Raw genomic sequence first — 25,452 nt, 5'->3', positions numbered from 1 at the left:
AGCAAAGACTCGAGGGAGGTGAGAAGTAAACCAAGCAGCTATCTGGAGGAAGAGCTTTCTAGGAGGAGGGAACAGCTGGGGCAAAGACCCCGAGTGGGAGGTGGGAAAGTTTTTGGAGAGTTCCAGAAAGAGCAAGGAGACCAATATGCCTGGAGCGTTCTGGAAGAGTAAAAGAGGTTTTCAGAAAGGTAAGGGGAGGTGGGGCTGGGAAACCCTATAGACCACTGTAAGGGATTTGGCTTTAGTTGGCTGTGAGGTTTTAATCATAAATTAGATCTGCGTTTTTCACTACTTGACAGTGTTACAAATAAAATGATACTTGTTCTTATACTTGAAAGTGACCAGAAAATTGGATTCTGATCCTTAAGAGATATAAAAGAGGGAAATGTGACGGTGCATATTCGTTCCCCTACCAATACCCCTCTTGGTGTAACAACCCAGCTAGGACCCACTTATGCTCGGAGTGACAGCCCGACAGGCCCGCCTCTCCCTGTTCCGGCCTCGCCCCCTTCGGTACGACAGCTCATCGAGGTCCCGCCCCCTTCGCCGTGGCCCCGCCCCCGTTTGGTGCGACAGTCCGCTAGGCACGCCCATCCCTGCCTCCCTGGCCCGCCTCCCATTCCAGGAGACCGCTCAGTTAAACCCACCTCCTGTTTCTCAGGACCGGCCCCCGACCCCGCCCATTGCAACAACGCAGCGCAGCCCCGCCTGCGCGTTGTCGCGTCCAGGCCCCGCCACGCCCGCCGATCCCTGCTCTCCGCGGCGCCCCGCCCGCAGGCCTGGCCTCCCGGTCCCGCTGGCCTCCCGGTCCCGCCGGCTCTCGGGCCCGCCCCCGGAGACGGGGAGCGCCGCGGCGGCGGGTGAGTGGGGGAGGGGACCGTGGACCCCTCGCTTTCCTCGGCGCGGAGCCCGGGTCTTTGCGGGTAGCTGAGCCCTGGCTGCCGCCGCGGGCGGGACGCCTCCCGGGGCTCCTCCCAGCCGCCGCCCTTCGTTCCCGGGGCGCCTCCCGGATCTGGCAATCCCGGGGATGGGGAAGCGAGACCAGGATGGGCGCGGGGTTGACGGGGAGGGCGTGCTCAGGTCGAGGTAGGAGGGGTGACGGTGTTGGGGGAGTGGCGGTCGCAGGTGGGGCTGGGGAGGGGATGTAGGTCAGGGGGCCAGGGGGCGGAAAATCGAATAATGGAAGAAAGGTGGTGAGGCAGAACTCTGGGGCTGGTGGGGTCAGGTTGGGGGGCTTCAGAGCTTTGGGGAAGGAGGTGGTGAGCGGAGGGGAGGAGTCCGCGAGGCAGAGTGAGGGGCGGTTTTTGGAAGGACCAGCTCACGTGGGCCTTTGCTTCACGCTCCCCTGCCGTCCTGGAAGCAGGGAGGGTTAAGGTATCTCAGCAGGTTTGGCTGGAGAGAGTTTGTAGGTTAACTTTCTCTCTCACATCGGGGTGATTGGGTTTATAGGCTTTTCAAGTTTTTTTGTTTTTGTTTTTTTTTTTGGTGGCTGGCGGGTGCAGGGATCCAAGCTCTTTGACCTTAGTGTTAGAACACCGTGCTAACCAACTGACTCAACCGGCCAACTATAAATACTGTACAGTTTAAATAATAGATGCAAGTCACCTGAGACGTGTATGGAATGGGATTCTCTTCCTACAGGCTGCTTCTAATTAATGTTCCTTGAGCCTTCACAGCCCTAGCGTCGGTGTGCGCTGTCTTCTGTAAAACCCTATTCCAACAGCTGGGACAGCGTATGGAGATCCCGGACTTAAAAGGTATAGTTGAGGTTTATCTAGACTCAACACACAGTGTATCACATTCCCTTAAATCCTGTGGAGTTTAAATCTAATCCCGTGAGGTTTTAAAAAACTTCAATCTACTTTCAGATGTCTACTGTCAATTTTAAGTCTCACTAACCAAGAGGACTAAATGTTTTCTAAGGGTGTATTCTGTGAGTGTGATAAAGTTTTAAATTAGCTATGGAAAGTGGATAATCTATTTTGACTACCTGTTGCTGAAAGAATTGTAGAATGGCAGATGAAGAATGAAATTTAGGAGATGTAAAATAATGGAAGGAGATAGAACTGTGGTAAATTGAAATGTGCGTGCGCTTGAAAAACCCAGCGAAACTTTGTAGAAAACTTGGAAGACAGAGAAAACTGTAAGGATGAAAACTAAAATCCCCTATAATTTTACCACCCCTATTTTGATGCATTTCTTCCTAATTTTTGTATTTTTTTGTTTGTATAAATGTACATATTACATAATTGGGATAATATTGTTATATTACTTTGTATTTTGCTTTTTTTCCCACTGGACATTTTCTTACTTAGCATTTTCCCAGATCACTAAAAATTCTTCTTAAGCATCTTTTAAAATGGTTTTATACTTGTTCATTATATGGGTTCATTCTTTTTATCACATATTAGAGTTTCATCTGTGTGCCTAGTGTTGTGCTTGGAAGTGAAGATTCAGTGTTGCTGTATTAGCCTATTTCTCATCTGTTGAACATCTAAATTGTCTCTAGTTTCTTGCTTTTATAGATAATATAACCTTTGTTTTTGATGGATACCAGCCCAGAATAAGGCTAGTGTCATATGTGAACCAAAAGCTATTACTTTTAGTAGATATGGAGTTTTGCGTGTGTTAGAAAGAGGAAAATAGGGAATATGTTTTGGAAGAGAACCTTTTTTTTTAAAGTTTTTATTTTGAAACAATTTTAGATTTACAAAAAAGTTGCAAAAATAGTACCAGTTCCCTTATGCCCTTCACCTAATTTCACCAAATGTTAACTTCTTACATAACCATAGAGTAATTATTGAAACCAGGAAATTTACGCTGATGCAATTCTATTAAGTAATCTACAGACCTTATTCAAATTTCACCAGTTATCCCACTAATGTTTAGGATCCAGTTCAGGATCCCACACTGCATTTAGTCGTAATATGTCCTTAGCCTCAGGTAATCTGGGAGCCCGTCTAAACAGGACGACCTGGTGTAGACTTGTGAAGTAAAGCAGGCCTGTTAGAAAGCATACATCTTCCCTAAATTCATATCCAAAACCCTATGCCTTAGAAGAGGATATTTGTCTTTTTTTTTGTATACAAGTAGAGTACTTGTATATTTTATTCAATTTTGTAACCAATAAGGTACTTTTTAATTACTTTTGTATGCCATTTCTAAATCATCAAGAAGTTACAGAATGGAGGCCAGCCCGTGGCTCACTCAGGAGAGTGCGGTGCTGATAACACCAAGGCCATGGGTTCAGATCCCATATAGGGATGGCCGGTTCACTCACTGGCTGAGAGTGGTGCTGACAACACCAAGTCAAGGGTTAAGATCCCCTTACTGGTCATCTTAAAAAAATAAATAAAAAAGAAGTTACAGAATGTAAGGAATGATCCCAGTAATCCACTCTTATTATCTCTATTATTAGATTATGAATTAGCAGTGGGAATCTCTCAAAAGCAGAATGCCAAATGCCGACTTCTGTCTGGATATTTTGGAGGAAAGAATGACCTTGTTTAGTGTGGCCAACTTGTCTAGCTTTTAGAACTGAGAGTCTGTATCCTGGGAACCCCTTTAGTCTGGGGCAACCTTTAGAGCATTTCTATTAAGAAACCATAGTATATATTGCAGGCATTGTTCCAGCCAGAACAAGCAAAATCTTGGCAGTACCTGGGGAAATGAGAGTAGAGAGAAAGCATCAGTGAGAGGAGGAAATATTCTTTTGTCTCACTGGAGAGTCCATGGCAAGACTCAGCTGGGTGATTGGTGCAGGGATGACCTCCCGCCAGTGCAGCATCTAATCAGGCCTGGACCTGGGCTGTTGTGGCTGGGCTGCTGTGGCTGGGCTGCTTTCAGTGTCTCACGTCTCACCTCTCCTATACAGGCATACCTTGTTTTATTGTGCTTCTCTTTATTGCGCTTTGCAGGTACTGCGTTTTTTACAAATTGGAGGTTTTTGGCAATACGGCATCAAGCGAGTCTTTTGGCACCATTTTTCCAACAGCATGTGCTCAGTCTCTAATGCATTTTGGTAATTCCCACAATATTTCAGACTTTTACATTATTATTATTATATCTGTTATGGTGATCTGTGATCAGTGATCTTTGATGTTACTATTATAATTGTTTGAAGCCATCATGAACCATGTGCATATAAGATAGTGACCTTCATTGATAAATGTGTGTGTTCTGACTGCTCCACTGACTGGCTGTTACCCCATCTCTCTTCTTCTTGCTGGGCTTCCCTGTTCCCTGAGACACAACAATATTGAAATGAGGCCAAGTAACAACCCTACAATGGCCTCTAAGTATTCAAGTGAAAGAAAGAGTAGCATGTTTGTCACTTTAAGTGAAAAGCTAGAAATAATTAAGCTTAGTAAGGAAGGCATATGCAATGTAAGGGAGGCTGAAAGCTAGGCCTCTTGTGCCAAACAGCCAATTGTGAACGCATAGGAAAAGTTCTTGAAGGAAATTAACAGTGCTACTCCAGTGAACACGTGAGTGATAAGAAAGCGAAACAGTCTTATTGCTCCTGTGGAGAAAGTTTTAGTGGTCTGGATAGAAGATCAGACCAGCTGTAAAATTCCCTTAAACCAAAGCCTTATTCAGAACAAGGACCTAACTGTCTTCTATTCTGTGAAGGCTGAGAGAGATGAGGAAGCTGCAGCAGAAAAGTTGGAAGCTAACAGAGATTGGTTCATGAGATTTAGGAAAGGAGCTGTCTCCATAACATCAAAGTGCATGGTGAAGCAGCAAGTGCTGTTGTAGAAGCTGCAGCAAGTTATCCAGAAGATCTAGCTAAGATCATTGATGAAGGTGGCTACACTAAACAGAGTTTCAGTGTAGATGAAACAGCCTTACTCTGAAAGATGTCATCTAGGACTTTCATAGATAGAGAGGAGAAGTTGATGCCTGGCTTCAAAGCTTCGACAGACAGGCTGACTTTCTTGTTAGGGGCGAATGCTGCTGGTGACTTTAAGTTGAAGCCAGTGCTCACCCATCATTCTGAAAATCTTAGTGCCTTTAAGAATGATGCTAAATCTATTCTGCCTGTGTTGCTTTGCCTACCATGGATTTGTCACCCCTTTTCCCCTGGGTGACAGAGCCACCAAAGATTACTCAAAGCCCATCTCTTCTGAGCAGTGAGAAGCCCCAGAAACGGATTAATATCCCAGAACTTCCTCAAGCACGAGGCATTTCTTCCATTTGGGAAATTAACCCTGAATTGGGGGTTCTCTTCCTGCATTTATTCTCTAGACCAGCAAGTTACAGGAAGAGACGTAGGTGGGGTTTTGCTAAGTACAGTTTAATAAGTTTAACAATAGAAGCTGGTAACATTTAGTAAAAACAAGTCAGATGATATTCTATTAGGCAATTAAGTGATCCACCAACAAAGGCTTGATTTTAGCAAACATTTCTTCTCCCCCCAGCAGCTTCCTAGTAACTTTACATGTCAGTCAGTAACTAGTCTGTCTTTGAGCCAGCAACCTTGCTGTGTTACAATTCTTTATCTTACAACATAGACTTATAAAGGTCTGGGGGAGAGTCTGGGGAGAATTTCCTGTCCTTTGCAAGGTCAATATTTGAAACTGCAAGGCTATGGAAAACCAGGCCCTGTGAAGTACATTTGCTTTATGAATCCTCTATATGCATGTGCTCTGAAAATGGAAAAACAAAGCCCAGATAACAGCACATGTGTTTATAGCATACTTTACTTAATATTTTAAGCCCATTGTTGAGACCTACTGCAAAGAAAAAAAGATTCCTTTCAAAATATTACTGTTCATTTATAATGCACCTGGTCACCCAAGAGCTGTGATGGAGATGTACAGGAGGTTAATGTTGTTTTCATGCCTGCTAACACGACATTCATTCTGTAGCCCATGGATCAAGGAGTCATTTTGACTTGTAAGTCTTATTATTTAAGAAATACATAACATTTTGTTAATCTGCCACTTTCCCTTCCCACTGCCCCTCGTCCCCTCCTGACCTCTGGTAACCATTATTCTACTCGCTACTTCTATGGGAACCATTTTTTTTTTTTATTATTCCACATGTGAGTGGGATCATGCAGTCTTTCTGTGCATGACTTACTTCACTTATCAACGAGTACAAACCTATGCTATCTACCCTAACTGAATCAATGTATAGTATATGCATGTATTGAAACAACACACTGTACCTCACAAATATGTACAAATAAATGTTAAAGAAATACATTTCGTAAGATTATAGCTGCTGCGGATAGTGATTCCTCTGATGGGTCTTGGGGAGAGTAAATTGAAAACTTTCTGGAAAGGATTCACCATTCTAGATGCCATTAAGAACATTTGTGAGGGCTGACCGGTTAGCTCAGCTGGTTAGAGTGCAGCCTTACAACACCAGTGGGTGGGGTCATGGGTTTGGATCCCAAAAAACAAACAAAAATCTGTCCCCCCAAAATAACATTTGTGATTCATGGGAGGACGTCAAAATATCGACTCCAACAGGAGTTTGGAAGAAGTTGATCCAAACCCTCATGGATGACTTTGAGGGGTTCAAGACTTCAGTTGAGGAAGTAGCTGCACAAGTAGAAATAGCAAGAGAACTGGAATTAGAAGTAAAGCCTGAAGATGTGACTGAATTACTACAATCTTATGATAAAACTCGAACAGATGAGGAGTTGCTTCTTATGGATGAGTAAAGACAGTGGTTTTTGAGATGAAATCTGCTTGTGAAGATGCTAAAAACATTGTTGAAATGACAACAAAGGATTTAGAATATAACATACACTTAGTTGATAAAATAGCAGTAAGGTTTGAGAGCACTGACTCCAATTTTGAAAGAAGTTCTGCTGTGGGTAAAATGCTATCAAATAGTATCATGCTACAGAGGAATCTTGTGAAAGGAAATTATTTGAAGTGACAAACTTCATAATTGTCTCATTTCAAGAAATTGCCACAGCCACCCCAACCTTCAGCAACCACCACCTTCATTAGTCAGCAGTCATTGACATCGAAGCAAGACCCTCCACCAGCAAAAAGATTGCGACTTGCTGAAGGCTCAGATGATTGTTAGCATTTTTAGCAATAATAAAGTATTTGAAAATTAATGCATATACATTTTTTAATTTTAATTTTTTATTATTTTTAATTGACACAATAGTTTACGTATTTATGGGGTACATTGTGATATTTGGATGTATTGTACTTTTTTTAGACAAAGCTATTGCACACTTAATAGACTACAGTATAATGTAAACATAACTTATATATACAGTAGGAAACCAAAGCATCGTGTGACTTGTTATTGTGGTATTCGCTTTATTGCGGTGGTCTTGAACTAACTCCACGATGTCTCTGAGGTATGCCCGTACCTTCCTGTGGAGTCCTGAGGTGATGGAGTTCCTAGCCACATTCCCTCAGGGAGTGGGCCTCACCAGCTTCCCTATGTTATCTGTCTCACTGAAAAACTCTAGTGAGGGTGGGTGTGTACAGTGTGCATTTTCCGCACTCAGACGTGTCCACATCATACGTAAGTCTATGAGGCAGCTGCCCTAGGTCTGAAGGAGGGAGGCTCCCACAATTGCTCTCTGCAAGTTTTTAGAGGATGCCTCTAAGTAGCGTCCTGCATCTCAGACCCTGGAGGTGCCTGGCCGCCTTGTAGCCCTAGCCATTAAAACGGCAACTTTTCTCCCAAGGAAAGCCCTCTCCTCTTCTAGCTTGAGCAGTTTGGCCTGTCACTTTTCTCTTAGGAGTGTCTCCTGTTCTGCTTAATGATTGAGAGTGATTGTGTAATTTTGGTTGCTGTTTCTCCTTGAGTCAGAAATAAGGTGATTCCTAAAGACAGTCCTGTGCATTTCCTTCTTAGCCTTTGAATTTGTGATAATTCCTTTTTTTTCCCCCACCCAAACTGAGGAAGAGAATCATACCCATAATAAAAGACCTTTTATTCTTTTCCTGATCCTTGACAAAATTACACCCTGCCCCCCCTTCTTCCTCCATGGTTGAACTCTGTGTTTCTCTGCATCTTAGCCATCATTGTCAGGATTTACTTCTTGTGGGTTAGAGATCCAATAGCTGATGTAAAAGCCACACGAATCTAATTCCTTTGTAGGTCTCTCTTTGGTCCTGTGTGCAATTCAGCACGTGATAAAGAAGAACAAAATTTGGGATGGATGTCTTTTGATTCCATGGCCCAGGGCCTGTGTGGAACCTGGCTGCTCTATGCTTTCTAGTCATTCTCGGCTGCCATCCTGCCTGACAGTGCTGATTAAAGGGGGAAATTGGCTGCAGTAGCAGAAATCATTCTACCCTCCAGTGTGGAGGAGGTCTACATGTTGAATCATTGCTTGTTTTTAGATTGGCCTCAGCTGGAACCATGAGGCTCCAGCCACACCTTACAGCAACACCTAAAGCCTTTGTGTCTCCATCTGGCATTTTGGTTCTACTTTTTCATCTAATATGCATGGTAATGGTAGAGCAAGCTCCCATGAAGGCCCACTGGTAAAAGTAGATTGCAGAAATCAGTTTAGGCCAAGGCTGCCATGAGGCTTCTTTTTTTCCACCGCTTCACAACTTACACTTGATGTTCATGTCATTGGACCAGCTAATGGGAGAAATTAGGACTGGAGCAGTCCTGGTTTCTACTTGTCAGTGAGCTGCAAGATGAAAGACTGTCATACCCGTGCCTCACTGCATGCAGAACACAGAGAGGGGCAGGAATCCCCCAAGGAGAGGCATCCCTAGAGGGGTCACTGGACAGTGACAGGAATCCCCAGAGGAGAGGACATACTCAGGTGGGATTACCATATGGGGACAGAAATTTCTTGAGCAGAGGATACCCCTGGGTGGGGTTATAGCAACAGGAAGAAGAGAATACAGATGGTGGAAGGGGGGTCTGCCTCTTAGGTAGCCTAGCCTGTAAGAACACAGAGGCCCAACAGTCAGCACATGTGCAGTGCAGCTGACAACAGGGTACAAGAGGAGCAGAGCTGGTCCTTATGGGACTGTGTCACTGGCAGTGTTGAAACTTCCAAGAGCATCTTATGTACTGGAGCCTTAAAAGGGCAAGGATTACCAAGCTCCACTTAAAAGGCTTAGCAAGCAGTCTCCTCCCTTCCCCCATGGTTCACATTTCTTGAAGCAGAATCCAAGCAATACTGACAGTTGGGTTGGTCTTGAGATTTTTGTTGAGCTGAAGCTACATGCACCTATATGGTTGCAGCAAGGCGAGTTTAATTTCTGATGATGAGACTGTGATACTGACTTTAACTCTGTTGGCTTAAGTTCACAAAAAGGAAAATAAAAAAGGTCTTCAGATGGCACGATGTTGTTCAAAGAACACTGGACTCCAGTTCTGCCTCTGCCACACTGGTAGTGTGACTTTAGGTCTGATTAGCATAATATAGTGAGGGACTAACTGACCCCTAAGTCTCCTCTCGCTCTAAATATTCCATCATTGTGCAGATCTTGTGGAGCTTTTGGCAGTCTCCTTCTGGATGGGAGCTAGAGAGGAGGTGATGTGCTTAAGTACTGAGTTCTTTTATTTCACATGCTGTTGAACAAAGGACATTTCACTGCTAGTTAACCTTTACTCAGAACAAAGCAATTTTTAAAGCTAGGTAGCTTCTATACAAGATTGGCATGTTTTTAATCTGGTGAAGAAAGCAAAATATCTTGTATTATACAGTTTTAAAATGTCATTTGGCCTTAACGAAAGTGTATATTTTACATTTACTATTGAAAATATGGGGTTTCTATACTATTTTGCAAACACAGAGCCACTTTTTTAAATTTTAAAATATGTATGCTCATTACAATTCAAAAGAAAAAAAAACATCTTAAATCCTACTTTCTAGAAAAAGCAATTTGGAGAAATGCATCTGACTAGTCATTGACAGGGTTGTTATTCACACGCATGCACACACACACTACGTATAACCTTATACGTTTGTATATGCATACATGGTTGAGGATGTGGTCTGTAGCATTGGCTGCCTGGTTCTGAATCCCAGCTCCCCTGTTTGCTACTGTGAGGTATTGGACAAGCTGTTTCACACTCTTTTTTTTTTTTTTTTTTTTTTTGTCTTTTTGTGACCGTCCGTACCGCACTCAGCCAGTGAGCGCACTGGCCATATATAAGGATCCGAACCCACGGCAGGAGCACTGCTGCGCTCCCAGCGCCGCACTCTCCCGAGTGCGCCACGGGGTCGGCCCTGTTTCACTCTTTTTACCTAAGTTTTCTCATTGGTAAAATAGAAGCGTTAAAGTTCCTTCTTCAGGGGTTAGTGAGAGGATTAAATGAATAAATTCACATAAAAAGTGTAGCCCAGTGCTTTGCATGTAGTGAATCCTTAGCAAATGATAGCCAGTGTCATTTTGATGTTAATATGTATTTATTACATGTATGTACATGGGGTCATACTTTGCACTTTTTACTTTACAATGTGTTAGGAAATGCTCTCCATGTTAATAAGTATAGTTGGATCTGTATCCTAGTGTTAATGGTTCTACTGAATTGTTGTACCATACTTTATTTAGCCAATCTCTCATTGATGGACATTCAGGTAATAGGTTGTTTCTTTTATTATTGTTGTTTGTTTTCCATAAATTCATAAATAAATAAAACACTCAAAATCTGTGATGAACTTTAATATGCATATTTGGTTTAATTATCTTTTTGAGATAAATTCCATAAATAAATAAATATATAAATATATAAATAAATAAAGCTGTAATGAACTTCTGTGTACATATTTTGTTAAATTTTCTTCTTGGGATAAGTTTCTAGAAGTAGCATCGTCATGTCAAAGAGTATGAATATTTAATATTATTTTTCATATTGCCACTTTGTTTTCTGGAAAGTTGGTATAAAATTATAGTATCTGTTAGCAGTGTGTGAAAATGCTTGATTTTCTGTACTTATGCCTAAATTGTGTTCTTTCCATCTTTTAGCTTTGGCAAATTTGGAAAGAGAAAAATATCTTGTTACTTTGCATTTCTTTTATTAGTGACTTTGAACATTTTTTCAAATGTGTGTTGGCATATTTCTTCTTTTGTGAGTTGTGTTTTTATGTTTTTGTATTTTTTGTTGTTGATTTGTAAGAACTCTTTGTATACAGGGATAATGACACTTGTCTGTCATATATTGCAAATATTAAGATTGTGCCATGCATAATGAAAGACATATAGTACCTCAAATTAGAATAAATCAGTGAGAAAATTTTATTATGAGTTTCTAGGTAGTGTTCACATACATGTCATAACTGTAATCTACTTTTAGTGTCTCACCAAAATTGTTTTATGACCTGGTAATTATGAATAAGGTGGACCTTTTATTACTTGCATTGAACAATGCTTAATGTTCAAAAACTTTGACCGTGATGAATGTCCATGCTTATTCTGCTGTACACTTTATTATTCCCTTAACGTAACCATTCTTTCCACCTTTGCTATTTCGTCATTCACAGTTATTCTTCCCAACTCCCAGGTTGGAAACTTTGAAGTTGTTTGTGTATCTGTTTCAAGTTGAAGGCTGTCTGGTTCTCCCCCAACCCTTTCCAGACAGTTAATGCCCCCTTCTGAGACTACCCCTAATCCTTGGGTTTCTGTTACTGCACTTAGCCCATGTGTTAGAATGATTTGAGGAACACCTGCTTCTGCTACTAGACTGGGGGGCTCCTCCAAAACAAAATGTAGACTTTATTTACCTTTTTACCTTTAGACTCTGTCACGGCCTGGTTCATAGTAAGCACATGATGAATGTTTATTGTATTTGATATTTTCATTTTGGAGGTGATGAAGCTAAGCCTCTGTATTCTACTGGTAGATTAATATTTCCCCCCAACTTTTTATTATGAAAAATTTCAGAATTTTTTAGGAGAGTTAAAAGAATACCATGAAGAACACCTGTATTCTCACCCCTGACATTTACCTATTGAGATTCGTATTATTCTAAGACAGAATTCTCAGAAACCTACAGGGACTCCTCAATGACCACTGGGTCAGATGTAATCTATAGGATTTGCTATCCTTAGATGGTTACAGCTTATAAAACAGCCCCAGTCTGGTCAGGCCTGTCTTATTATCATTCTTTTCGTACGCTGTCTTTATTCTTGCTTCATTGATTTTACCATGTTGTTCTCTTATGTAGAACATTCTTCCTTCCTTGCATGATCTAAAGCTTTTGGGTATTAAACATTCTGACCACATTATTAGCTATTTGGAGGTGAGTACTAGATCCTGTCTTGATCTAATTTCCTTCATAGAACCTAGCATTTTGACTTGATTTGGCCGGTATGTTTAAATAGCATTCCCTTTGCATTTGGAATATAATTTGAATCCAGCATTGATTTATAAGACTTGCGTTTCCCAAATAAAACCTATTCTTTGTTAGAAGGAAAAACAAATGTTGATCAGTCCAAGCCAGACATCCTGGATCTGTTTGATCAGATTGCTGTAGGACTGTGATTTCCACTGAAGAAAGCAAAAATGTTATATAGTGGCGGCCAGTTTGCTTTGTGATTGTTCACATGAGTAGATTTGTACTTGTACTTTGGAATCATTAATGCCTATATGAAGTACAAGGTTAGAGTAAGTCTAAAGTCTGAAAATCTGATTATCACTGGGTTAGAGAGGTTCACATGAAAAACATTTTAGAAGGAGGCCTTTAGGCCGTAGTGATTGACTCTATTTGTGGGTCTCCAGATTGACTCCAGTATTTTCCAAGCTTGGTAACCAAGCTACCTTTAAGGAAAGGTATGGAAACTGGAAAGGAAGCTGATGCTGGGGAGAAGTTTATGTGTTTAGGTTTGGATATGTTGAAACAGAAGTGTTAGTGAGACAGTTTCTAAGAGTGTTGGAGACTCTTGATGGAGCTCAACTTAGAAGACACAGCTAGAGACATAGAATGTGAAGACATAAACACTGAAGTTAGAATTTGAAGTTAAGAGAAAAAAAGGGGTTTTGCAGGGGGAGAATATATAAAAAGAAAGTAGAAGTCTAGGGATTGTGTCTTGGACACATGTTGTGGATAATGTTGGGAGAAGCCAGAAGAGGGGAAATGAGTTTACAGAGGTAGGAACAGAATCAAGATAATAAAGTATCCTGAAGGCTAAGGGAAGAGGTTGTGATAACTTTGAATTTAAATTGAGTTTTATTTTCTGTGGTTCTAAATGTGTTATTAATATTTTTTAACAGCAAGTACAGGCCAGTTTAAAGATGGTTTAAAGACGGTTTATTTTCTTAACGTAACCATTCTTTCCACCTTTGCTATTTCTTCATTCACAGTTATTCTTCCCAACTCCCTCCTAAAGATGGTCTTTAAACCATCTTTAAACACATCATGGATCACTAGATAGATTTTCTCTACCCTATAGCTAATTGTTTTGCTGTCACCCGTATCATGCTTGCTCTTTCGGGTTAGAGTTGGAAACTTGATCAGAGTTGATCAGAATTTCTCTGAAGAGAGTTTAAGTCCAGAGTTGTAATATTCTGTTTATAATATTTATGATAGTAGCCAATAATAAAAATGTTACCAATTGTTGCATGCCTACTGTGTGGCAAGCACTGCGCTGTGCATGTGTTTTCTCACTTCTTCTCACAGCAACACAATGTGGTATGTGCTCTTATTAGTCCTACTTTACAAAAGAGCATAGGTCAGTTGCCTAAGACAACACAACTAAGAGGTTGAATTTGAATTTAGGTTCATCTGTCTCTAGAGATCAACCTCTTCTTAATCATTACATTCTAATAGTATTTAGACAGCTTATAATAAAAAGCATGATTATACCAAAGCCCACACCACTAAAACAAAACAAGATGAAGGGACTGACTGTATCAGTCAGAGTAAACTAAACTGCTGCATTGTTTAGATCCCCACAGGTATAATAGGCTCAAGTGTAATAGATTTCTCATGTAACAGTTGAAGGCAGGTTTTCTGGACTGGTGGGCAGTTCAGATCTCCTTGGTGATTTAGGGAGCCAGACTTTTCTGTGTGGTGTCTCTACCATCTCAGGAGCCCTTGGAAGGGGAAAGAAAACATGGAGGGGGTATAACCACTCCCTTAAAAGCCTTGGTCTGGAGTTGGCATTCGCCACTTCTGTTCACATACCATTGGCTAGAATTTATTTTCACGTCCACCTAACTCCAGCAAGCTGAGAAATATAGTCTAGCCACATGCTTAGGCAAAGAAGGGAGACTGAATTTCAAAGGGCACCTGGAATCTCTGCTACAGAAACCAAAGACAAAGGACTGGGTAGAGAACTAGAAATGGAAACCCTAGACAAGTCCTTGAAGATTCTCCTAAATTTATCTGAAACTGATCCTAAAATGTAGGTCCTTTTGTGGGTCATTTCAACCAATAGGATACAGTTTCATAGACTTTCATTTTTATAGATTGGTAGGGAATACTTATTAATTGCTCACGAAATTATTAAGGATTAATATATAGTACTCATAAAATAAAATTGGTATGTTTCTAGAATTTATTGAATCCTTTAATTCAGTAGTCTACTAAGATGTTTGGCCGTTATTCAGTGCTTGATAAAGTTGTAAAGATTAATCTGCATACACGTGCATGTAGATGGTTGGAATTCTCCAGATTGTCAGGAAGGATCCTTAGTTGTCAGTTCATTGTCAGTGTTGTCTTCAGTTGGTCATGATTTTGTCTTGAGATTTGTTTTTTGGCTGCTGAGTAGTTTTTGTTCATTTTTGTTATTAATATTTGTTTGTTATGGGCTGTTTGACTTATTTTTGATACATTTAATTTTGCTCTAGGCCAGCAAATTCTGTAATGTCGTTTCACTTTCATTGTCATTCTATCTTGAACTCCGTTCTAGTTCATCTTCAATATGAGTTGTATGGTAGACAATTCAAAATTAAGATTTTTGTTTAGTAGGAAAAAACATAGAATTTGGATGTCTCTAATGACTCTCTTTGTTTTCTCTAGTTTTAAGCTTCATATCATAGAAAGTTAATTTTCTTGGTTACTGTGAGCTTATTAGCAAAGTAACTTAACTTTTTCATTTGATTTTGCTCTTGATTTTTTAAAGTGTACATTGTAGAGCTGTTAGGAAGATTAAGTCGAATCATATTCTTGTATGTAGGTATGTAGTACAGTGTCTCATATGCAGTGGGCATTCAGTAAAGGGAATTAAAATTAAAAGAGGATGGGGGAGTTCCTATATTGTAAAAGAAGAAAAGAAGATTGATATGTTCCAGATACTAGGTCATCTGTGATCATTTCCTTCTGTCTTAAGAACACCCTTTATCATCATTTTCTTTAGTGAGAGTATGCTGGTGATGAATCCTCTCAATTTGTGTTTGAAAATATCTTTATTTCTCTCTTATTCTCAAAGCATATTTTGACTGAGTATACAATTTTGGATTGCCATAGTATTCTGCTGGCACACTGAAGATACTGTTTCATTTGAAGATATGATGGCTTCCATTGTTTTTACTGTGAAGTCAGCTGTCAGTCTAATTATTGCCCGTCAAAGAATCTTTTCTTTATTTTTCTGACTGCTTTAAAGATTTTCTTTCTATTGGTTTTTCTGTTGTTTTACTGTGCTTTTTTCTTTTACTTTATCCTGATTGAGGTATATAGAAATTCATTTTTTTTTTTAAAGATGACCGGTAAGGGAATCTTAATCCTTGACTTGGTGTTGTCAGCACCACGCTCTCCCAAGTGAGCTAACCAGCCATCCCTATATAGGGATCTGAACCCATGGCCTTGATGTTATCAGCCCCACACTCTCCCAAGTGAGCCACGGGCCAGCCCCTGTATATAGAGATTCTTAAGTCTGTGCCTTGGTATGTTTTGTCAATTTTGGGGAATTCTTGGTCAGTGTCTCTTCCGATACTGCTTTTGTGCTAATATCTCCCGTTTTTACTTCTGGGACTCCCTGTATTTCCTGTCTCTTACTCTCTTTTCTGTATTTTTTTTCTTTTTTGTTCTCAGGGCTTTATGCTAAATATTTTCTTCATGCCTATCTTATATATTTCATTGACTTTTTTCTCTTTAGCTTTGTCTAATTTTCTGTAAAGACTCCCTGTATTCTTAATTTTGACTCTAATTATATTTTGATTTATTTATTGATTTTTTATTATACATACATGTGGGTACAATGTTGATTTTCAATAATCATCTGCAGTGTGTGGTGTTCACATCAGTATAGTTAGTTTATTCATCATTACAATACACAATCATTCTTTGTGTCTGTTGACCAATTCCTCACTAGCCCCCCTCCCACCTCCCTCCCCTTCTTATGTTTTTAAATTCTAGGATTTCCATTAAAAACTAATATCCAGTTTTTTGCCAGAATTCTCAATCTTGTCTTTTAGTTGCTTGAACATATGGCGGTTATTTTGAAGTCTGTTCAACTAACTCCATTATTTGGATCTATTGTGTGTTTGTTTCTATTGTTTGTTGTTTTTTTTCATTTTTATGCATATTAACTTGTCTCTTGATTTAGATGTTATGAACCTAGAATTTAATTACTCTCAGGAGTGATCTACTTCTGGTTCATTGTTATCTTTAGGATGTAGCCTTTTAGGGTCCCAGTTCAAAGTGGGGATTTTATCTTACCCTTTTCCTTCGTGGGCTCTATACTAATTACACTTTTTGTTCCGTAGCTTCTCATGGCCAACAGGAGCCTTCCTTAGCTCCTCACCCTCTCAGCTACCTCTTTCTATATTGGCAGAGGCCCCAGGGAAACTGGTTGCAAATGCTTAGCTTCCTCTCTGTTTCTTCTGGATAGGGCTCCACTATTCCCCTCTACCTTGTTGGCTTTTTGATATTCACAGACACATTTTTAAAAAATTATACATAGATGTATATAATTCATCTATGTACCTATATGCATGTAGGTGTGTGTACTTGTCTTCAGCAGAAAGGTTTGTGTGAACCTCCTAATCTGCTGTCTGGAAGTGAAAGTCGTGGCTTGTGTTTTTGTTAATGTGTCACTATTAGAATGTGTAGTTTTGGGGGAAACGTATAGCAGTGGTTGATGGGTGCCATAAAGAATTCCGTATAATTACAGTCTGACTACTCATTATCTAATAGTATTTTTCTATTTTTTTTTTTTTTTTTTTAGTCATTCCATTTAGTCCATTTATTAGCTTCTGTAGATTTTACCTCCAGTCTAACCTTACCTCTTCACTGCCACCATTCAGGACAGTATCAGCTTTTTCTAAATTTTTCTAGTAGCATCCTAACTGATCTCCCACACTCTCAGCTGACCTTTTGTGATCTGTAATAGCTCCACAGTGCAGCTCCATACTGACTACATCAATTCCCGGATCGTCATGAGTTGAGTGACTCCCATTGTGTACTAGACAAAGCCCATTTCCTTTGTCATCGGGTGCCCCAGTCAGGTATCAGCTCTTTCCATCCTCCCTTCCCCGTACACAGAGTCGATCCTCTAGTCATACCTAGACACTTATATTTCTCTGAGCCTATTGGCTAATTCATTATTATTATTTTGTAGAGAAATACCACTTCCTGTACTTAGAGTACCATCCCTTTTCTACCTGGTGAACTATTCATTCTTCTAAATCCTGTTCAGGTGTCACATCCTCTGTAAATACTTTCTTATTCCTCTTGTGTGAAAGTATATTTTATACTGTTATCCTTCATTCACCTGAATGTCTCTCTTGCTCTGTTCTGAGCTGCTTACAGCAAAGGATGTGTCCTCTCCAAAGCCTGGCTCCCACATGTGCTTTGAACCATTGGTTGAGCCTTGTCATATAACCCATCTTTATCATGAGAAATTTGCTGTTTTCTTAGAAGCCAGAATTAGGTGTAAATTAAGAGAAAATGCAAATAGTCTACAGCATATTTCTCTTTGCCATAATAACCCGTTTTTGCATTTTATTTTAATTTTCAGCAAGTTTGTTGAAGATGAAAGTGACCTTATCAGCTTTGGATACTTACGAGAGTTCTTTTACACCTTTGGTGGTCATAGAACTTGCTCAGGATGTCAAAGAAGAAACCAAAGAATGGCTGAAAAACAGGATTACCGCTAAAAAGAAAGATGGAGGTGAGTAAAATAGTTACTACTCAGACTTAGTCATGCTCAGTGTCTAAAAGTATATTTGCAAACATGTTTTACAATTTTCATTGGTATATTTTATTTACTAATGTTTATTTCTTTGCTCTTTATTATTTATTTAGGGCTTGAAAGGAGGTCTTAAATCAACATTAGACTGTAACCAACATGAGAGGTTTTCTTTACAGCCTCTGGGTGCTTAATAAGTATTTGTCAAAAGAGCAAACAAGTATTGAGTGTTCTTTGGGTGTCAGTTATGGTGCAGCAGGAGAGATAAATATGGTTGGTCTCTGTCTGCCCGGATGCTCCCATCAGGGTAGGGAGACTGAATGCTAGTTTCTGGAAATTCAGGTAAAAAAAAAGTTAGTGGAAGAGCTGTCACAGAGCAGTGCATGATATTTACAAATGAATTGTATGTATACTTACTGTAAAAGTAAAAGGAAGGGTGAGATGACACTTTGACAGTGCTTTTTGGAGGGGCAAGATGACTTAAGATGCCAAGGTTTAGCCCTCTGTTGAAGGTGGTGAGAAGGCTGAGGGCATTTTACATGAGCAAACATTCTATAAACTACACAAAACACCTTCTTAAATTGCACTAAGTTTCTAAACACTGTGCTAAAAAACTTAGACTCTTTTTAAAAAAAATTGTGACTGTAAACTGAAGTGATTTCTTAAAAATATAATTTTGAATCAGTGGAATTTTAAAAAATTTTAAAGAATTGAATCAAAAGGAAAGCTTAAAACAAGAGTATTTGCTTGCTGAAATTTGAGGTGTTTCACTGGACTTGAGTTCTTTCTTTAAAGTTTTTGTTATTTAAGAGCATTTATCGTGTCTTAGTGTGAGAGACTCCAGTATATTCCCGGCCTTTTCTCCTGCTGATTGTCTGCCTTTAGAGACACACAATGATGGGGAGGGGAGGGGCATCTTTCTACACTGCTTGGGTGATCATGAAAGAACTTTCCATAAAAGTATTCTGGATCTTCCAGGTAAAAATAGTGTATTTAATATTCATGTTTACTTTTATTTTCTTCCAAACTCCTATTAAAACAACAATAAAAATAAGAGAACTTTCTTTTTTTATGTAAAAGACATTAAGTCCACATTGACAGAAGAAAGGAGAAGATAGGACAGCAACAAAATTTTAGATTCTAGAAAACAGGTATATGAGTATTAACTGACTTCTCAGATTTGAGAAAGCCAAAATTTAAGCTGGCAGGGGAGAAAGTTGAGGCGCAATTTGGTTTACACTGCACGGTTACCCCCAAAGACTCAGTAATTAGGGACACTGAGGGTCTGTGGAGGTGGGGATAAATGTAGTACCAGAAAAAAAGAGGTTTGACTGAGATACATTTAAGAAATAGATTCCTGGATCCCTTCCATATTTTACCACCCCGGCAGAAAACTTGAGATTTATTCTCTGGAGAAGGTCAGATGCCTGGTTTTGGCGTGGGGGCACTATGCACAGTTTTTGGCAGACATTCTGTACTGAAAAGAAGGTGCTAACTGAATATCATTCCTTCTTCCCCTGCCCCACCAGTCCCATACCTAATTCAGTTTCCAAAATACTAGCAGCCACATTCAGACCATTTAGGAAGCAGATTGAACAGTATTCCTCTGGAGAATCTGAGTAGCTCAAGACAAAATAACCAAAGGTACGGAAATCAGGGGGTTGCCAATGGAAAATGACTTGGTCAGACCTCTTTGCATTGAAGGCCACCTTTGACAAGTTCCATCTAAGCCCTCAGAACTTCTGTTTAGCCTCTTAGAGCCCCTTTCTTAAACGTGAGCATACAACGGAAGACTGCCAAACATCTGAGGAAGATCCTGGTGTGAAAGAGAAAGCTAAAACTAAACAAACAGATAAAAGCAACAAGCTATGCAGAAGAAGAAAACCAAAAAAGAATGAAAATCTCAGTTTCAGAGTTATGGAAAGATAGAAGATCAAGAATAGGGTATTATAAAAATAATCATTTAGGAAACAAAGAAGCTTTCAAAGTGAAAATATGAAGCCAAAACCTAAAAACTCAATATAAGAGTTAGAAGATAATGTTGACAAAAACCTCAAAAAAAGAAGAGCAAAAAGGTAAAGAATTAGTATGAGAGAAAAAGATAAGGAAATTAGAGGACTAATCCAAGAGGTACACACCTGAATAAAAGGAATTGTAGAAAGAGAACAGAGAAAATGGAGAAGAAGTCATCAAGAAGACCCTGAAGACTGGTGCTATGCTTGTTCAGATTGAAAGGGCCCACCCAATGCGCAGCAGTGTGGATGATAACGGCATATCACTGCAAAGTTTGAGAACCCTGGGGACAGAGAAGATATGACAAACTTCCAGAAAAGAGAAAGTAGGACAGATATAAAGGATCAGACTTCTTAACGTAAACAGTGGAAGGTAGAAGGCAGTGGTGTAAATATCTTTGTTTTTGAAGGCAAGGTTTTCTAGGATCCTGTTGCCACCCAGCTGCCAACAAGGTGTGAGGGAGGAGTGGAGAGAGATTCTCTAAGATGAGGTTGATAGGGTATCTTTCATGTCAGTGTATCAAGGGGAGACAGACAATTGGCAGAGAGCTTGGGGGACTGATTTCTTGATAAGTATATAATAAACTTAGCATATTATAAAACAGGACAGCAACTTCAGGGAAAGTGCAGGAAAGGAAAATCATAGCTTACTGTAAGGCTCAGCAGTAAATAACGTGTAGTCATAATAATGCAAGTGCTGACTACTGATGATACAACTGTATTGTGAGAATGGGGTGATGGGAATGGTGAGGGTGGGGGGAGGAATGAGAGCTAAATTCTCATCTTCCAAGGCTTAAAACTGAAAAATCAAGCAATAGCTCTGTAAAGCATGTTATTTGGTGACATGAAAGCAAAAACAAAAGAATCACTTGAACAATTTGAAAGTTATTGCTTCTGGGGAAGGTAGATTAGGGGGAGGAAGATGGGAACTTTTCTTTTTCAAGACAAGATATTGACAAATGGTTCTTCATAATAGTTATCCCAATTTCTACTCCCCCGGAAGTGTCTCAGAGTGCCTTTCTCCACACACTGTGCCAGTTTGGATCTTCCAAGCAAGAGATGCCAAGATAGGATTTGATGCAGAAGAGGTTTATTGAGAGAAGCATTTACAGAAAGATAAGGGGGGCGGGCAGGAGTAGGCATAGTGAGCCTTCAGACTTTGGTGTATGTCTTATGAAAAGAAAGAGGGAAGGAAAAAGGATTGAGGAAGAAGAGCCTCCAGTCACAGCACAGTTCTGAGAATGTGTCAGCTAGGCTCAGAGTTGCCTTTTAAATGAAATCCATGTTGAGCACACTCAGCCAATGGCTGGGAGCATCTGGGGGAAGCATGGCCTCCTTGTGAGGTGTGGCAGCAAGAGGCTGGCAGCGAACCCTGCTCCTCCAAGCAGATTCTCTTGAAGGCAGGGCTGGAAGGAGCAGGACACCTCCATGGCCACCACACACAGCAGCCTATCATCAAACTTTCCATCTTTGCGGTGTGAGAAGTGAAAATAGAATTTTGGTGTAGTTTTTGCATTTATCTTCACATGAGTGAGGTTAAGGATCTTATATTTAAGAACCACCTGTATTTTTTGTAAATTGAATATACCTTTTATTTACCTTTAACATTTTAACACCTTTATTATAAATTATCTAAATAACAGTATTGTAATATGTTAAGCTTAATATATTAATACATTTGGTAAGGGAAATATAAATTCTCCTCATTATCCTGCTGCAATCTGATTCATTTTTTCATAATTCCTGTCAACCATCTCTAGAGGATAAATAGTAAAGAAATAAGTGTACCTTAAAAAGATTGATGTAAGTAGAAATAAAAAATTAGAAAAAAGTTCTTTTTCTCCATAATCTTTTAGGTAATAATTATAATACAATATCAAATCATAATATCTACTCTTAATGTTTTGGGAACTTATTTAAGAAAAATGTCATTAAACCTAATTGAATATAGAAATTTATGGGAAAAATCACTGAAAAGTTGCTTTTTATTATCTAGTATTAAAATTTATTATATTCCACTGTAATTGTATTACACGTGTGACTTTTTTTTCCTGGAATATTTTATTTCAAATTGATTTTCTTAAATTTTGGTCTTTTACATTTCTATTAAGAAAACTGCATCCTTTTGCTCCATATTTTTGCTCAGTGCAGTTTTATACTTCGATATAATAAATATTGGATTCTTATTTTATATCTACTTCTAATTTGAGTAAGTGGCAAACCTCTTATTGCTACATTTTCTAGTTTTTGTATTTATTTTAAACTGTAAAGAACTATCCCCAATTTATATTTCCTAATTACTTGGAACATGGATTTAAATTGTTAATATAATTTCCGTTCCTTCTACCAAACTAGAAATATTGTATTTATTTAGAAAATTTTCATTTTTGAAACTTTTGTTTGTATGTTTCTAAAATTGTGCTTATCCTTTGTTTTTGAAGGTGCTCAGTTGTTGTTTAGACCATTGTTAAATAAATATGAGAAAGAAACACTAGAAAATCAGAATTTATATCTTGTTGGTGCCTCCAAGATTCGATTGTTATTGGGGGCAGAAGCAGTGGGATTGGTGAAAGAGTGCAATGATAACACCATGAGAACCTTCACATATGGAACCCGACAGAACTTCAAAGGTTTTGATGGTAAGCCCCAAATTCTTTGTGTCTATCAGAATCAATTTATCAAAAAGAAGTTTTTAATGAGTAAATCAGGAGTCCACAAACTTTTTCAGTAATGGGCTAAATAGTAAATAGGGCTTTGGGGGCCATCATCTGGTCTCTGCTGCAATTTCTCAATACTGCCATTGCAAGCAAAAAAGCAGCCTTGGACTATAAGTAAATGAATGGGTGAGGCTGTATCCCACTAAGACTTTATTTATAAAACCATGTGGTAGGCCAGGTTTGGTCCATGGGCCATACTTTGCCACCCCTGGAACAGATGAATATATAAGGCCTCGTGTACCTTATTTCTATTATTCTGTTCTGATTCTTGTAATAATGAATATTCACTGTCTTGATGTATAAAGATCTTATAATAACAACACTGTAGTAGTTTAATATCCTAGAAACCTCATCTCCTGAATTTTCTGCCTCCTACTGAATGTGGTAGGGTAATTGGTTCTTTTCTGGCCCCAAAGCAGATTCAGAAGAGAATATTTTCTGGAAGGAACTGGGAAAGCCAGGGTAGCTGTGATATCAGGATGGGAGTTTGGCTTCAGAATCAAACTGGTCTGATTTCCAGGGCTTTCAGAGTTAGAAGATGTGATTATACATTTTCAGACTCTCTCACTCTGGATTTTTATACCTTAGTGAATAAACAATCAAGGTGAAATTTACCTCATTTAAGAAGATTCACCTGTCAAAAAGAGACATTATTTTCTTATCAGACTTTCTTCTCTCTCATTTATGGTAGCGGTGTTTGACTCCAGGGGGAATAGAATGGGCTGAAGAGTTTGGAGGAGGAGAATTTGCCATATAGGCAAAATTCTTCAGTTCCATCCCTGTTTAAAAATATTGTTAGGGGCCGAGCCCGTGGCACACTCAGTAGAGTGCGGCGCTGGGAGCACGGCGACGCTCCCGCCGCGGGTTCGGATCCTATATAGGAATGACCGGTGCACTCACTGGCTGAGTGCCCGTCACAAAAACGACAAAAAAAAAAAAAAAAATATATATATATATATTGTTAGAATCAAGAATATATTGCCTTCTGCTCATTGGTGTTAATGAGATCAAGCAAATGTGTGCTTTTTGAATATTTGTACCATGTAATGTAATAACTATTAAAATGATTGAAGAATTGTATTATGTGAAGGCAAAATAGAATTTTTTTATTCTTATAGAATATCTAAGAAGCTTTATGTCCTGTTTAGTTTGCCAGTTTTATACTTTGATTACTCCTTATGTTAATTTTTTATTATTTTCATCATTATTTCCATAATCCCAGGTTATTGGAATATCATTACTTAATTTTATTTTGATTATTTCTGAGAAAATAACTGGAAATTTTTGTTTTATTTTAGATAACAATGATGATTTTCTCACAATGGCAGAATGTCAATTTATTATCAAACATGAACTTGAAAATCTTAGAGCTAAAGATGAAAAAATGATCCCCGGTTACCCCCAGGCAAAGTTGTATCCAGGAAAATCATTATGTAAGTCATTATATCAACAAGTTTCACAAATACACATCCTAATGCAACTAATTTTTCTTAATAGACATAAACAGCAAATTACAGAGGCTTTATTTTTTCTCTTAACTGAAAAACTTAACACTGTTTACATTAACAATATTTTCATCAACATATCTTTTGCCCTTAGAGCCTCATTATATTGCACCTTTATTTTTATTTATTTATTTATTTATTTATTTTTATATTGCACCTTTAAATCAATATATTTGTTCTATATGGTTCACTATTTATTTAACAAGGACTCGGCATGCAGTTTGCTTAAAATTCAGTGCAGACACATACACATATTACTCAGTTAAAATTAGCAAAGTTTACTTTATGCCTAAACATTGTACTATAATGAAAATCTGTGAAGGCAGACATGGTCTTTTCCTGAAGCACTTTTTTTTATTTCCTCTGATCTCACTGGGTATGAACACATGCAAACATACAAAAGTTTAAGAGGACTTACAAAGTGACATAATACCTGAATGCAATCTTCATTAATTATCAACCTGCATTAATTAGCAGTTTGCAACTTTTTGGTTTTGTGTAATTCCATTTTAGTGAGAATGCTAGTTTGAAGAATAAAAGAGTTTACTACAGTGTATAATTCTAAGTGTGCTTCAAATCCAGATAGTGGGAAGGCCTCAGAGCATTTTTGCTGCCTAAAATACACTTTAAACATATACGGTTCTGTGTCAGCTATTGTTTTTTTTTTTTTTTTTTTTTTTTTATGGTCAGTGTAATACTACCTTCCAATCTTTACCCAAGAGGACCGATCACCAACCTAGTCCATATTCATATTTTCCCATTTGTCACCAGATGTATCTTAGAGCTTGTTTGCTCAAATCAGGATCCAATCAAAGATCACTCCTTTTATTTGGTTGTTACTTGCTGAAGAGACCAGGCCATTTGTCTTATAGATTGTTTCAGATTATGGGTTTTCTGATTGTTTCCTCATTGTTTTTCTCTCCTCTGTATTTCCTATAAACTGGAAGTTTTTGGCAGGAATTCTTCATAGGTGATGCTGCATCTTCTCTGGTCTTCCTGATTTCCTCAGACTTGAAGGGTAATAGAAGGCCTTCTTTGTCTCTCTCATAAACCTTCCTTACTGTCCTGTGATGGGGATTTTGCCTTACCTTGATAGAATTTTTCAAAATTTGCATCTTTCTTTTTTCTTGAATTTTGGAGTGTTTTCTTAGCATAAATTGTTTATTTCCACTTTTTTATAGAAAATCTTT

The 25,452-nt window shown here is 38.8% G+C and overlaps 1 protein-coding gene across 6 annotated transcripts in view; it reads left to right on the top strand.

The window, feature by feature from the left end:
- Window positions 1–727: 727 nt before the first annotated feature.
- The window catches only part of ANO10 (anoctamin 10), a 205,453-nt gene continuing 180,728 nt past the window's right edge, over window positions 728–25,452 (top strand). For 4 of the 6 annotated variants that reach the window (XM_063113793.1, XM_063113790.1, XM_063113795.1 and 1 more), the window contains exons 1-5: window positions 728–860; window positions 1,642–1,757; window positions 17,858–18,010; window positions 22,482–22,679; window positions 24,056–24,190. In XM_063113793.1, coding sequence (XP_062969863.1) covers window positions 1,736–1,757; window positions 17,858–18,010; window positions 22,482–22,679; window positions 24,056–24,190 — 508 coding nt within the window. In that variant the 5' untranslated portion in view covers window positions 728–860; window positions 1,642–1,735. The remainder of the gene's footprint in view (window positions 861–1,641; window positions 1,758–17,857; window positions 18,011–22,481; window positions 22,680–24,055; window positions 24,191–25,452) is intronic. The other 2 variants (XM_063113791.1, XM_063113792.1) reach the window with 2 other exon arrangements.

Source organism: Cynocephalus volans, chromosome 11 (assembly GCF_027409185.1).
Source record: "Cynocephalus volans isolate mCynVol1 chromosome 11, mCynVol1.pri, whole genome shotgun sequence".
NCBI lineage: Eukaryota > Metazoa > Chordata > Mammalia > Dermoptera > Cynocephalidae > Cynocephalus > Cynocephalus volans.
The sequence above is the reverse complement of the archived record's forward strand: the minus strand, read 5'-3'. Positions and strand labels throughout refer to the sequence as shown.